This window comes from Dendrobates tinctorius, unplaced genomic scaffold (genome assembly GCF_039654945.1).
Source record: "Dendrobates tinctorius isolate UK_male_01 unplaced genomic scaffold, ASM3965494v1 ptg000060l, whole genome shotgun sequence".
Lineage (NCBI taxonomy): Eukaryota > Metazoa > Chordata > Amphibia > Anura > Dendrobatidae > Dendrobates > Dendrobates tinctorius.
Genome location: NW_027361728.1, coordinates 67,054,659 through 67,068,889, shown reverse-complemented (window position 1 = coordinate 67,068,889; position 14,231 = coordinate 67,054,659). Strand labels below are relative to the sequence as shown.

Below are 14,231 nucleotides of genomic sequence, written 5' to 3'. Positions count from 1 at the left end.
AGAGAGGTCAACGATATCTTGGAAGTGGAATCTGCCCGCCAGTCCCTGAGCCATAGGGCCCTTCTAATGGAAACTGCATTTGCAGCTGCCTGTGCAGCGCAATTGGCCACAACTAAAGAAGTATTAACTACAAAGTCTCCGGCTTGAGCTATCTGAATGATGAGGCTGGCGGCCTCCGGGGGAAGATTGCTATCGTGAATGGTTGCGATTAACACCTCTGCCCAAGCAGCCATAGCCTTAGCTACCCAAGTCGTGGCGAAAGATGGGGAGAGCGCCGCTCCGGAAGCCTCAAAGACTGAGCGAGCAAGGTAGTCAATTTGACGGTCAGTGGAGTTTTTGACTGAGGAACTGTCAGATACGGATAGGACCGTCTTGGAAGCAAGACGCGATACAGGCAGATGCACTGAAGGGGACTGTAGCCAATCCTTCATTAGGTCAGGAGCAAAAGGATATTTAGACTCCAAATATAGATAATTTAACACTGGCGCTTCTATGTGTCAAGCAGCACGTAATGGGTTAATATCGAAAGCTGCAGGTGATAAAAGGACAGGCTCTGTGCATACCTGTTAAAACTGAAAATACAATGATAGTAATGTTATCACCGCGCTATCAGTACATACTTACTCTCAAATGTGAAGATTGAGGTCAGGACGCTTGATAAAGAACGGTTTCACCGAGGCTGTGTGTTGAACCAAATAGAAAAAATTTAAGTATGTAATTGTGAGAACAACCAGGTGCCAAAAGGTGGACTATATGGATTAGTATGCCTACCTGTTTCTATGCTCTAAATGTATTTTATTGCTTGTTGCTCAGATTATATAGCCTATGGTTTTCTGGCTTTATTAGTGTGGATTCACTGTAACAATATAGAAATAGTGTCAAATATCACTGCACTGTTAGTTCTGAGAGTGGTATAATTATACTTACTCCCAAAATATGGAGACCAAGGCAAGATGCTAGATACACAGAGGAAAACAGGTTCGCTGTGGCTGTTCGGTGAACTAAATGAAAAAAGGGGGGGTTATGTAGTTGTAAAAACAGTCAGGTGGAGAAAATCGGCTTAGTGGATAAGCGTACTTACTTATTGGTATGCTTCGAGGGTATATTCTTACATGTTGATATGATTATATTCACTGCAAAATGTTATTAGTTATAATTTCAGCCTTTTTAACTACACCGTTGTAGTTATATCCCATGCAGGTTATTAAACTACTGGTACTCACTGTTTTAAGTCGGTGGTATAGTGTGTATGGATCAGGATGTCCAAATAGGAGCTCCCAAGGTCAGCAATCCACCGTGGGTGGTCTGGTACATGCAGGCGCCTTGTTGCAGAGGGGCACAGGGAGTTGTAAAGCGCTCTATTTTTTTTATTTTAATTACACTTTAAATCAGCACTCTACTCATAAATACAATGTAATCTGTACGCTTATCCACTAAGCCGATTTTCTCCACCTGACTGTTTTTACAACTACATAACCCCCCACCCCCCCCTTTTTTCATTTAGTACACTGAACAGCCACAGCGAACCTGTTTTCCTCTGTGTATCTAGCATCTTGCCTTGGTCTCCATATTTTGGGAATAAGTAAAATTATACCACTCTCAGAACTAACAGTGCGGTGATATTTTACACTATTTCTGTATCGTTACAGTGAATCCACACTAATAAAGCCAGAAAACCATAGGCTATATAATCTGAGAAACAAGCAATAAAATACATTTAGAGCATAGAAACAGGTAGGCATACTAATCCATATAGTCCACCTTTTGGCACCTGGTTGTTCTCACAATTACATACTTAAATTTTTTCTATTTAGTTCAACACACAGCCTCAGTGAAACCGTTCTTTATCAAGCGTCCTGACCTAAATCTTCACGTTTGAGAGTAGATATTTAGACTCAATAGGCTTTTGACCTGAAAACCATTTATCTGGCCGGTCCCTATGTCTCTGGACAATGTTCTTAAACTCAGGATGATTGGCAAATACTTTGTGAACACGTTTAGTTTTCTTAAAAGACATTACGTGTTCCGGAGCTGAAATATTTGCCTTGTCCAACCTCAGAATCTTGTTGACCGATTCTATAAGAGAAACTCTTGGTAATTCGGGGGATCCTGAGCTAATGACGTGTCAGACTCGTATCGAGTCATGTTCGCTGCGAACGTCAGGAGAGAGAGAACGAGAGATGGAACTCGCAGATGCTGAAGCGCGAGCATGATCGGGGGACGCTTCATGGGTCCGTTTTCTAGAAACCTGATCATCCCTTGACCGAGTACGACCCCTGCTGGTGGGCGGCTCCCGACCGTTGCCAGAGCCCTCCGCAGTCGGCAAAGAGACGTTCTGACTTAAAGAGGAGCCCTGGAGGGAGTCTATTGCTTTGGTCAAGGACTCCACGGACCGTGACAGGGACGCAGCCCACTCAGGGGGACTAAACTCAGTGGGAACGGTGACGGGTGGAGCCTGGGCACCTTCCGGTTGGCAATTCGTGCATAATGGAATACTGTGAGCAAGGGGCAAGGCTGTATTGCACGTGGCACATGAGGTAAAAAACACTTATTTGTTAGTCTTCGCCTTAGATTGAGACATAGTGTTGCCTGTAGAAGCTATAGGCAGAATATGGGCCGCAGGCAGAGAGAAGATGCAGAGAAGGGGTTAATGTCACTCGCTGTGGCGCAGTGCAGCTTAGCCAGGTCCTGTTCTTGATGTCCCCAGGGGAAAAATTGTGCTCTCCGCGAACCCTTTAAAAGCTCCTTCTAGCGTTATCCATGCAGCTAATAAGTGCCCCCATCAGCCGTCAGGAAGCAGGCTGAGTGAAAAGTTATGGCCCCCCAAGAGCAGGAAAGCACTTCTTGTTCAAAACGAGAAGCGCCAGTAACATGGGCAGCACCCACTCGTGGTGGGCGGCGCTAAGGAACTGTGGCCTAGCCCGGCTAGAAGCCGGGAGCTCAATTTATGGCGGCCGCCGGCTATGCACGCCGGCTGAAGAGGGGCCACGGCCAGACACAGCGCAAACGCCGCTGGCCACCGGATCAGTGCTCCCCCTTCCCCCCCAGGGACCAGGACCCCCTGCCTGTTGTGCAGCCAAGCCGTCTCACATCAGCCCCTGTCATACTCACAGAGGCGGAATAGCAGAGCCGAAGCTGCGCTGTCCTTAAAGGTATATTGCTCAATCGATCCACCTTTACACAGGGGGATGGAGAGGTTTCCGCTTGCATTGGTGGGCTGCAGGACGTCATTATATGGGCTATAAGCCTGGGTCCAAGGGAGGAAACCTGGTGCCACTCCAGTTGCCTCTGCTGCCGTTGGGAGATCGGGACCATTAGGAACCTAAAATGAGCCTAGTCATGACCCCTTTGTTGCAGGATAGGGTACGGGGAGGTATACTCCGCGTCCTTGCTTGTTGATGGTTTGGTGGAGATCGAACCCTAGAAAGGATCCGTTGCCCTCTTCACTCCGTTACTTAAAAAATAAAAATTTACAGAAAAATAAAAAAGAAAACCGGTGGGGTCAGAAGCCAGACCCAAGTGCCTACTACAGACACTAAGCAAGAACTGGGCAAATCTCAGCCAGCGAGAGAGTGTATACTGCAGAGGAGTTAATTTTCTGTGTTCACTTAGTGTCCTCCTAGTGGCAGCAGCATAACACCCATGTGTCCCCCAATGAGGCGTAAGAGAATAAAAAATACAATAAAAGTTGTGCATTTATCAGGCTATTTCGGTTCCTCCTGGAACCATTTCAAGCCTTCCAGGAGAATTGCACAACTTTTTCTATCATTTTGAGTTTTGGATCCATTTTCATATTATATCTGCTTGTGGACCTAACTGAAGCCCTTGGATGTGCACCCTCTGATATTATAGTGCTGCTTCAGCGTTTTCTATTTAGCGATTATGAGTAGATATCTTTCTGGGCTTCCAATATTATAAGGGTGGTCCTATACTAACATGAATTGTGGCGGTTGGGGCGGGTCTCTGCATTTCTTGCATGCTGGGTAATCTCCTTACAATGTGCACTGACAGTGCACTCTTTTGCCAGCTCGACACATCTTATCAGAGCTGGTGAGGGAGTGCATCACCACTGTGCATATTACCCAGGGACAAGATCCTATAAGCATATGTTGGAATTGACAACTCAGACATGCTCAGTAGAGATGGGACTAGCCCAGCATCTGAAATGGACATCACTAATGTTGCTTGGAATCAGTGTGGAATGACAGCTGACTTGCCCAAAATTACCTGGGATTCTCAAACGAAGTTTCATCAAGGTGAAAGTAAAAAAACAAATAAAACAGTTAGCGTAGTGAGCAGCGCTGTGGAGTCGGTAAGCCAAACCTCCGACGCTTCAATTTCCATGACTCCACAGCCCTGGCAACTACACAGGATGTGCATAAAGTGCAGCACAGATCCATCTCATCTATGATGAGTGAGCATGCTCAAGTGCTACTAGGGTATCTACGGAGTGCTTTAATACTGTGTTCCCGTCGCCGTGGCTGCATTTCTCGCAGCTATTCAACAGCAGCAACACATGCAGAGATTTCCTAAAAGAAATCCCCTGCATGTGTTACGACTATCAAACAGCCGAGAGACATGCAGCCACGGCAACAGGAACACGGTATTAAAGCACTCCGTAGATACCCTAGTAGCAGTTGAGCATGCTTGGATAACACTATATGAGCACGCTCGCTCATTACTAATCTCAACTAAAAGCCGAGATCCTTAGATCAGGAACAGAACGGACATTTATACGACATTTCAGAACTTTCTCAAACCGAAAATACTTTACAGCACATCCTGCAATGTACTACTGTACACAATTAAAATATTTTAGAAGTTGGAGTAGGTCCATTTTTTACCGACTCCACCTCCAGACCTCTGACAGTGAGGGGATTAGAGATTAGATTATTACAATAAATAAATGGCGATTTAAGATTAAAATAAATGTTCGTTTTGGACCACCTCTTTATTGAGAAACTCTCCCTTTCCTAAAATAGCTGCTTCGAAGAACCAACAGATCACATTTGGTTTACCTCCCTTAAAACATTTGTCTGCTTGTTTAGCCCCTAGAGCGGGTGCAGTATGCCAACACTTGCTTTCTGTCACTCACTCATCAGCTTTGCCGGACTTATCGCCATAGAATGGCACCGGTTCATTCAAACAGGGGACACTGAACTCCCGTTTTTTATTATTTTAATGTTGTTTCCCAACTAACAAAGTTAATTATAAATCAACATTTTAATCAACAGATATTGGGATAATGTTAAGTTCCACAATTAAATATGTTTAAGCAAAAAAATAAGTTCCAGTGCCGAGAAAATGTGACCATGCAGGAACATGGTCTGATCATACCACAGCTCCTGGGCAGGGGAGGAAGCAAAATATTATACAAACAGAAGAGCACGGGATCACAGTTATTCCTTTTTTCAGGTAAAACATTGCTTAAAAACAGGCAGTGAAATACTTTGCATCACAAAAAAAATTGTTTCCGATCATATAATAAGGAAAACTATGACTAGATCAACACATCCATGGTAAACTAAGCGAAGGAAGTAAAATAAAAACAAAAGAAAAGGAGAGCGGCATCTACAGAGCGCTGCAAGGAGGAGACAAGTCAGGTCCTGGTAGGATAAAAACCTTATATTGCACTACGTGTTTCAAGGATGGCCCGTCCTGCTCATCATGTGTACACAGGCCGTATATCCCCATCCGCCTGTATACGGGCATGTGGGGACATCACAATACAGTACAGATACAATCTGACTGATCACTCAGTTATTACAAATTCAATTAGCAAACAAACGCCATATATTGTTCACAGAACTCTGACATTTAAAATACAATGGATTAATTGTTATTCACCAATGTCAAAAAAAAAAAAAAAAAAAATTTCCCAAGATAAAAATACTGGAGGAAAAGATGAGGTGTTTATACTAGGAAAGATCTCGTTCACCTAAGAATATCGAGGAAAGGTATTATGAACAACTGTTATCTAAATAACTATCTCAGGCTATTTTCACATTAGCGTTATTTTGCGCAGCGCATCATGCGCAATAGAAACGCATGCAAAAAAACTCATCATGCGTCTTTGCATGCGTTTTTTATGGGCATTCGTTCTCTAGGGGTTAAAACCAGTGTTTACATATTTTTACGCCAAGAATGCATGCGCACGAAAACGCATGTCTATGTGCACGCCTGCATTCCCATAGACTGTAATGTGTTATTTTGTCGCATTCCGTGCGCGTTTTTTTTACGCCTTTCGGCAGACCCAAAAATGCAACAGGTTGCGTCTGGCGCGCCTAGGTGCACGCCTTGAAAAAACGCATGCGCACGAAAACGCATACGAACGCGAGCAAACGCAAGACCATGCGCACGCCATGTTAAACATAGGTATGCATGACGCATGCGCATGGATGCGCACGATGCGCTGCGCAAAAAAACGCTAATGTGAAACCAGCCTCAGACCTCACACTATGAACCTGGAAAAAATGTAGAAAAAAAAAAAAAAATGTATCCACCTTTCGCTTTTACACCTTGCCTTAGCGTGTATATTCATTATTTTCATTTAGGCCCTTGGGGGTGAGTGTAACTAATTTATAGATCCTAAAAAGACTCCCCTATTAATTCATCGCTCAGGATACTTGTCGGGTACATGAGGCGCAAACAATCTGGATTTGTTTGGTGGTCAGTGATAAAATGTGTAGACACGCTGCGGTTTACTGCTCGGCTCCTAATGTCGGTCCTATGCTTATTCATTCTGTTACGCGTGGATTGAATGGAGCGGCCGACATACTGAGACTACAGCGGATTTCTACTAAATAAACAATGTAAATGCTGCAATTTAGACGTTGACTAATGGACACAACCTCGCCAGTAGTCCTCCGTACCATTCAATGGCTTTCAGCTTACTCGGACCTGACTTGTCTCCTCCGTACAGCATCCTGCAGATACCACTTTCCTATTTTTTCCATTCAATCATCCAGCTGTGTGCTTTCAGCAGAGGGAGCCTGCAGATGGGGCAGCAGACATCCAGGGGAGCTGGCACATCCATGCCAGTGAGGTGCATGGTGAGCACACCCTCTTTAGGTGAGCATCCCTCACATTGTCCTTGGGTGATGGGGACGCACATACAGCGTTTTTCTTTTCCTACACGGTAAGCTAAGCCGCAGAGTATGTAACAGCAGTGTTCTCCACTAGGACATCTTACCGATATGGCGCTGATTCTTCGGGGCTGAGTGCACACAATGTGACAAGCAGAGCCCTTCCTGTTGTTAATGTAGTCATCCAGAATGAACTGCGTCACTTGTGTAGTCTTCCCGCAGCCAGTCTCTCCACTAATAACCGTCACTTGATTGCCAGATATCATTTTAATAATTTCCTGAGATTTAAGTATGAAAACAATGAATACAAGGCCTTAACCCCTTCATGACCCAGCCTATTTTAACCTTAATGACCAGGCCATTTTTTGCAATTCTGACCAGTGTCCTTTTAGAGGTAATAACTTAGGAACGCTTCAACACATCCTAGCGATTCCGAGATTGTTTTTTCGTGACATATTGGGCTTCATGTTAGTGGTAAATTTAGGTTGATAATTTTTGCGTTTCTTTGTGAAAAAAATGGAAATTTGGCAAAAATTTTGAATTTTTATTCTGTTAAACCAGAGCGTTATGCAACACAAAATAGTTAATAAATAACATTTCCCACATGTCTACTTTACATCAGCACAATTTTGGAAACAAAATTTTTTTTTATTAGGGAGTTATAAGGGTTAAAAGCTGACCAGCGATTTCTCATTTTTACAACAAAATTTACAAAACCATTTTTTTTTTTTTAGGGACCACCTCACATTTGATGTCACTTTGAGGGGTCTAAGTGGCAGAAAATACCCAAAAGAGACACCATTCTAAAAACTGCTCCCCTCAAACTACTCAAAACTACGTTCAAGAAGATTATTAACCCTTCAGGTGCTTCACAGGAACTAAAGCAACGTGGAAGGAAAAAATGGACATTTTAATTTTTCCAACAAAAATTTTATTTTAGCATCAATTTTTTCATTTTCACATGGGCAACAGGATAAAATGGATCCTAAAATTTGGGCAATTTCTTCTGAGTACACCGATACCTCATATGTGGTCATAAACCACTGTTTGGGTGCACGGCAGGGCTCAAAAGGGAAGGAGCGCCATTTGACTTTTTGAATGGAAAATATGCTGGAATATTTAGCGGTTGCCATGTCGCGTTTGGAGAGTCCCTGTGTGCCTAAACATTGGAGATCCCCCACAAGTGACCCCATTTTGGAAACTAGACCCTCCAAGGAACTTATCTAGATGCATAATGAACACTTTGAACCCCCAGGTGCTTCACAAATTGATCCGAAAAAAAAAAAAAAAAGTACTTTTTTTTTTCACAAAAATGTTCTTTTAGCCTCAGTTTTTTCATTTTCACATGGGCAACAGGATAAAATGGATCCTAAAATTTGTTGGGCAATTTCTCCTGAGTACACCGATACCTCATGTGTGGTCATAAACCACTGTTTGGGCGCACGGCAGGGCCCGGAAGGGAAGGAGCGCTATTTGACTTTTTGAATGGAAAATTAGCTCCAATCGTTAGCGGACACCATGTCGCATTTGCAGAGCTCCTGTGTGCCTAAACATTGGAGCTCCCCCACAAGTGACCCCCATTTTGGAAACAAGACCCTCCAAGGAACTTACCTAGATGTGTAGTGAGCATTTTGAACTCCCAAGTGCTTCACAGAAGTTTATAACGCAGAGCAGTGAAAATAAAAAGTCATTTTTTTTCCTCAAAATGATTTTTTTAGCCCGCTATTTTTTATTTTCACAAGGGTAACAGGAGAAATTGGACCACAAAAGTTGTTGTGCAATTTGTCCTGAGTACACCGATACCCCATATGTGGGGGGTGGGGGACCACTGTTTGGAAGCATGGGAGAGCTCAGAAGGGAAGGAGCGCCATTTGACTTTTTGAATGGAAAATTAGCTCCAATCATTAGCGGACGCCATGTCGTGTTTGGAGAGCCCTTGTGTGCCTAAACATTGGAGCTCCCCCACAAATGACCCCATTTTGGAAACTAGACCCCCTAAGGAACTTATATAGATGCATAGGGAGCACTTTAAACCCCCAGATGCTTCACAGAAGTTTATAACACAGATCTGTGAAAATAAAAATATTTTTTTATTCCTCAAAAAATGATTTTTTTAGTGCGCTATTTTTTATTTTCACAATGGTAACAGGAGAAATTGGACCCCGAAAGTTGTTGTCCAGTTTGTGCGGAGTACGCTGGTACCGCATATGTGGGGGGGAACCACTGTTTGGGCATACGTCGGGGCTCGGAAGGGAAGTAGTGACGTTTTGGAATGCAGACTTTGATGGAATGGTTTGCAGGCATCATGTTACGTTTGCAGAGCCCCTGATGTACCTAAACAGTGGAAATCCTCCACAAATGACCCCATTTTGGAAACTAGACCCCCCAAGGAACTAATCTAGACCCCATTCCTCACCTCAGATCCTGTCCTGGCGATGTGTGAAAGCGAGGCGACAGGGGTCTGATATATGGGGGAGGAGCAGGGTGACAGCAGCACAGAGTATTTCAGGAGAGCAGTGTACTGGTCAATGGGGGGCACAGAGGGAGATATATGGTGGAGGAGCAGGGTGACAGCAGCACAGAGTATTTCAGGAGAGCAGTGTTCTGGTCTATGGGGGGCACAGAGGGAGATATATGGTGGAGGAGCAGGGTGACAGCAGCACGGAGTATTTTAGGAGAGCAGTGTACTGGTCTATGGGGGCACAGAGGGAGATATATGGTGGAGGAGCAGGGTGACAGCAGCACAGAGTATTTCAGGAGAGCAGTGTACTGGTCTATGGGGGGCACAGAGGGAGATATATGGTGGAAGAGCAGGGTGACAGCAGCACAGAGTATTTCAGGAGAGCAGTATCACACGGGATAGGATTAGATACACGGCTCAGCAGTCAGTATCACACAATAGGATTAGCTACACGGCTCAGCAGTATCACACTGGAGAGGATTAGATACAAGGCTCAGCAGACAGCATCACACAGGAGATAAGAGGATTAGATACACGGCTCAGTCAGTATCACACAGGAAAGGATTAGATACACGGCTCAGCAGTCAGTATCACACTGGAGAGGATTAGATACACGGCTCAGCAGTCAGTATCACACTGGAGAGGATTAGATACACGGCTCAGCAGTCAGTATCACACTGGAGAGGATTAGATACACGGCTCAGCAGTCAGTATCACACTGGAGAGGATTAGATACACGGCTCAGCAGTCAGTATCACACTGGAGAGGATTAGATACACGGCTCAGCAGTCAGTATCACACAGAGGATGAGATACACGGCTCAGCAGTCACTATCACACAGGATAGGATTAGATACATGGCTCAGCAGACAGTCACACAGGATAGGATTAGATACATGGCTCAGCACACAGTATCACACAGGAGAGGATTAGATACACGGCTCAGCAGTCAGTAACACAGAGGATAGGATTAGATACACGGCTCAGCAGACAGTAACACACAGGATAGGATTAGATACATGGCTCAGCAGACAGTATCACACAGGAGAGGATTAGATACACGGCTCAGCAGTCAGTATCACACTGGAGAGGATTAGATACACGGCTCAGCAGTCAGTATCACACAGAGGATGAGATACACGGCTCAGCAGTCACTATCACACAGGATAGGATTAGATACATGGCTCAGCAGACAGTCACACAGGATAGGATTAGATACACGGCTCAGCACACAGTATCACACAGGAGAGGATTAGATACACGGCTCAGCAGTCAGTAACACAGAGGATAGGATTAGATACACGGCTCAGCAGACAGTAACACACAGGATAGGATTAGATACATGGCTCAGCAGACAGTATCACACAGGAGAGGATTAGATACACGGCTCAGCAGACAGTATCACACAGGAAAGGATTAGATACACGGCTCAGCAGACAGTATCACACAGGATAGGATTAGATACACGGCTCAGCAGACAGTATCACACAGGAGAGGATTAGATACACGGCTAAGCAGTCAGTATCACACTGGAGAGGATTAGATACACGGCTCAGCAGACAGTATCACACAGGATAGGATTAGATACACGGCTCAGCACACAGTATCACACAGGAGAGGATTAGATACACGGCTCAGCAGTCACACAGGATAGGATTAGATACACGGCTCAGCACATAGTATCACACAGGAGAGGATTAGATATACGGCTCAGCAGTCAGTATCACACCGGAGAGGATTAGATACACGGCTCAGCAGACAGTATCACACAGGAGAGGATTAGATATACGGCTCAGCAGACAGTATCACACCGGAGAGGATTAGATACACGGCTCAGCAGTCAGTATCACACAGGAGAGGATTAGATGTCCAGCAGATTGCCAAGTGTTTTAAAACAGCAGGGAGCAGCTTCTCCTATGTTTTGCAAGAGCAGGGGCAGCAGCTGGTTGGGTGTTTTGGAAAGAGCAGCTCTGTCTCAAGGAGCTCGTCCTGTATCCTCCCCTGCAGCTGGTATGTGCAGAGTGAACATCCAAGCCCTGTTATGGTGGAACAGTACAGCATCAGTGATAACAGGGCTTGCAATAGAGTGTAAATGGAGCTAAAAGGAAAGCACTGGGCTCTAATAAGATGGCGCCTGGCCACATCTACAGCTGCAAATTGAGCTGACCACAGAGGCGTGCCCAGTTCACTCCTGATGCAGCTGCAATGAAAGAGATAGGGTCGGGAGCCGACTGTTATGTCTTATGCCTAGGGACTGCCGCAAATGAGCATGGAAAGTGTCGTTCAGCAGCCAGAAAGGTAAGATGGCAGTCCCCAGTGGCTGAATTAATACAGTAAAAAAAACAAACCATACACACCACTGAGTCAAGCTTAGGGGACAATATCTTTTTATACTATTTTCTTTTTTACATTAAATTATGAAAAAACACGGCACCTTCCCTTTAATGTGCATTACAGACCTGTCTTACATGGACCTACGATGGACAATTATGCACCTCTGAGGAACAAAGGCTTTCTCACGGGCTCCGAAATCAGATACTAAAGCCACTTTAAAAGTGAATGTTTCCTTTTAACTACTATGAATTGTATCGAAAAAGATTCATAGTTGTATTTATTAAAGGGCTGTTCCTATCTTTGCATATAAAGACAAGCACTTTTGCAAATTACTGTTTATTCTTATTTGCAGCCCCCTTGAGATGGTAAGATTTGTTTACAGACCGCTGTCTAGGAGGATGACCATCGCTGCCATCAAGCTTGTAAGCACTACCCTGAGGTTGGCCAGGATAAGGAAGTAACAGTGCTCTCCAGGGATCCCACCCGCTTCAATTCAGTGCTTACAAGCTCAATAGAAAAGAGCTTGTAAGCACTGGGCATATTTGGCCACCGCTGCTTGACAGTACTGGTTTGTAGACCAAAGAAAAGTGGTTATAGCAGAAGTATGGCTTAAAATTGTAATAAAAACTAAATTTCAAAATGCGACAATAACCAACTATGATGAGAGTAACTCTTTACCTTCTGAATACATCTTTAAAGCAGTCAGGCGACCAAATTCACTGCATTAACATGAATGTCAGACACCTAGGGGGCGCTCAGGAACTTACTGCAAACTTTCTGATGGCTTCAACATTATAGTAGTTACTAAACTCCCTCTGGTGGTGACTGATAGAAATGTAAATGTACTTAAAAAAACATAAATAACATTACAGTAGTAATAGTCACGACTTTATGACTTTTGGGGTCTGACCCCTTGAACTGACCCCGTTCCTAAAAATAAAGGGGTCACATTGCTGCAGCTCCTCCGTCATTTCGACCTTAGACAGTGAAGTCGCTGCCCCACAAACTGCAGCTCGCCTCTATGTACATGATCGGCAGCACCCGGCGAGTGACACAGTGCAGGGAAAAATGTAGAAATGGGCGCCGCGCTGCAGCCCCTTCATTCCCAGGATCAGGCAACGTTAGTCATGAAGTGATGGCCTATCCTAATAACGGTCCTCATACTTTATTTTTGCTATTCTATTTCTTCAGAAACACATTCGATAAAATTAGAAAAGTATGAACAATTACACAGAACAAACTGGGATTGAAAATCTGAGCTGGAAATGGTTTTTTATACTTTTACGATGATCATGTTACACTTGCATCTACAAGCCACTTATTCTTAAGCCAGCATCAACACGGTCTGATCCAGTCCTGCCATGGCACTCGAATACTCAACATCTCCCAGGAATCAGATTTTTCTTAAAACATAATTTAGTTGTAGGAAAAACAACGATCCTTACTTTGTCCTTACCTGTTTCATATTATTCGATGGTAATTTTTCACGAAACCTCTGGTGGAAAAACAAAAATTACATATATTGAGAACAAGCATAATGACAAGAAACATACTGCCAAGACTGTCACGTTATCACGGAGTGAACTGACTGCAGATGATTATATGTAACCTCAGCGGATCTGCAGTACCAGAGCGCGGTACACCGCTTCATCCCACTGCTTATATCTGGCCTCAGCGGATCTGCAGTACCAGAGAGCGGTACACCGCTCCATCACACGGTTATATCTGGCCTCAGCGGATCTGCAGTACCAGAGAGCGGTACACCGCTTCATCACACTGCTTATATCTGGCCTCAGCGGATCTGCAGTACCAGAGAGCGGTACACCGCTTCATCACACGGTTATATCTGGCCTCAGCGGATCTGCAGTACCAGAGAGCGGTACACCGCTTCATCACACTGCTTATATCTGGCCTCAGCGGATCTGCAGTACCAGAGAGCGGTACACCGCTTCATCACACAGTTATATCTGGCCTCAGCGGATCTGCAGTACCAGAGAGCGGTACACCGCTCCATCACACTGCTTATATCTGGCCTCAGCGGATCTGCAGTACCAGAGAGCGGTACACCGCTTCATCACACGGTTATATCTGGCCTCAGCAGATCTGCAGTACCAGAGAGCGGTACACCGCTTCATCACACGGTTATATCTGGCCTCAGCGGATCTGCAGTACCAGAGAGCGGTACACCGCTCCATCACACTGCTTATATCTGGCCTCAGCGGATCTGCAGTACCAGAGCGCGGTACACCGCTTCATCCCACTGCTTATATCTGGCCTCAGCGGATCTGCAGTACCAGAGAGCGGTACACCGCTTCATCCCACTGCTTATATCTGGCCTCAGCGGATCTGTAG

At 44.7% G+C, this 14,231-nt stretch overlaps 1 protein-coding gene across 1 annotated transcript in view; it reads right to left on the bottom strand.

The window, feature by feature from the left end:
- The window catches only part of DHX36 (DEAH-box helicase 36), a 120,564-nt gene that overhangs the window by 88,640 nt on the left and 17,693 nt on the right, over positions 1 to 14,231 (bottom strand). The window contains exons 4-5 of the mRNA XM_073579024.1: positions 13,336 to 13,374; positions 7,193 to 7,363 (exon numbers count right to left, since the gene is read on the bottom strand). Of these exons, the coding sequence (XP_073435125.1) occupies positions 7,193 to 7,363; positions 13,336 to 13,374 (210 nt within the window). The remainder of the gene's footprint in view (positions 1 to 7,192; positions 7,364 to 13,335; positions 13,375 to 14,231) is intronic.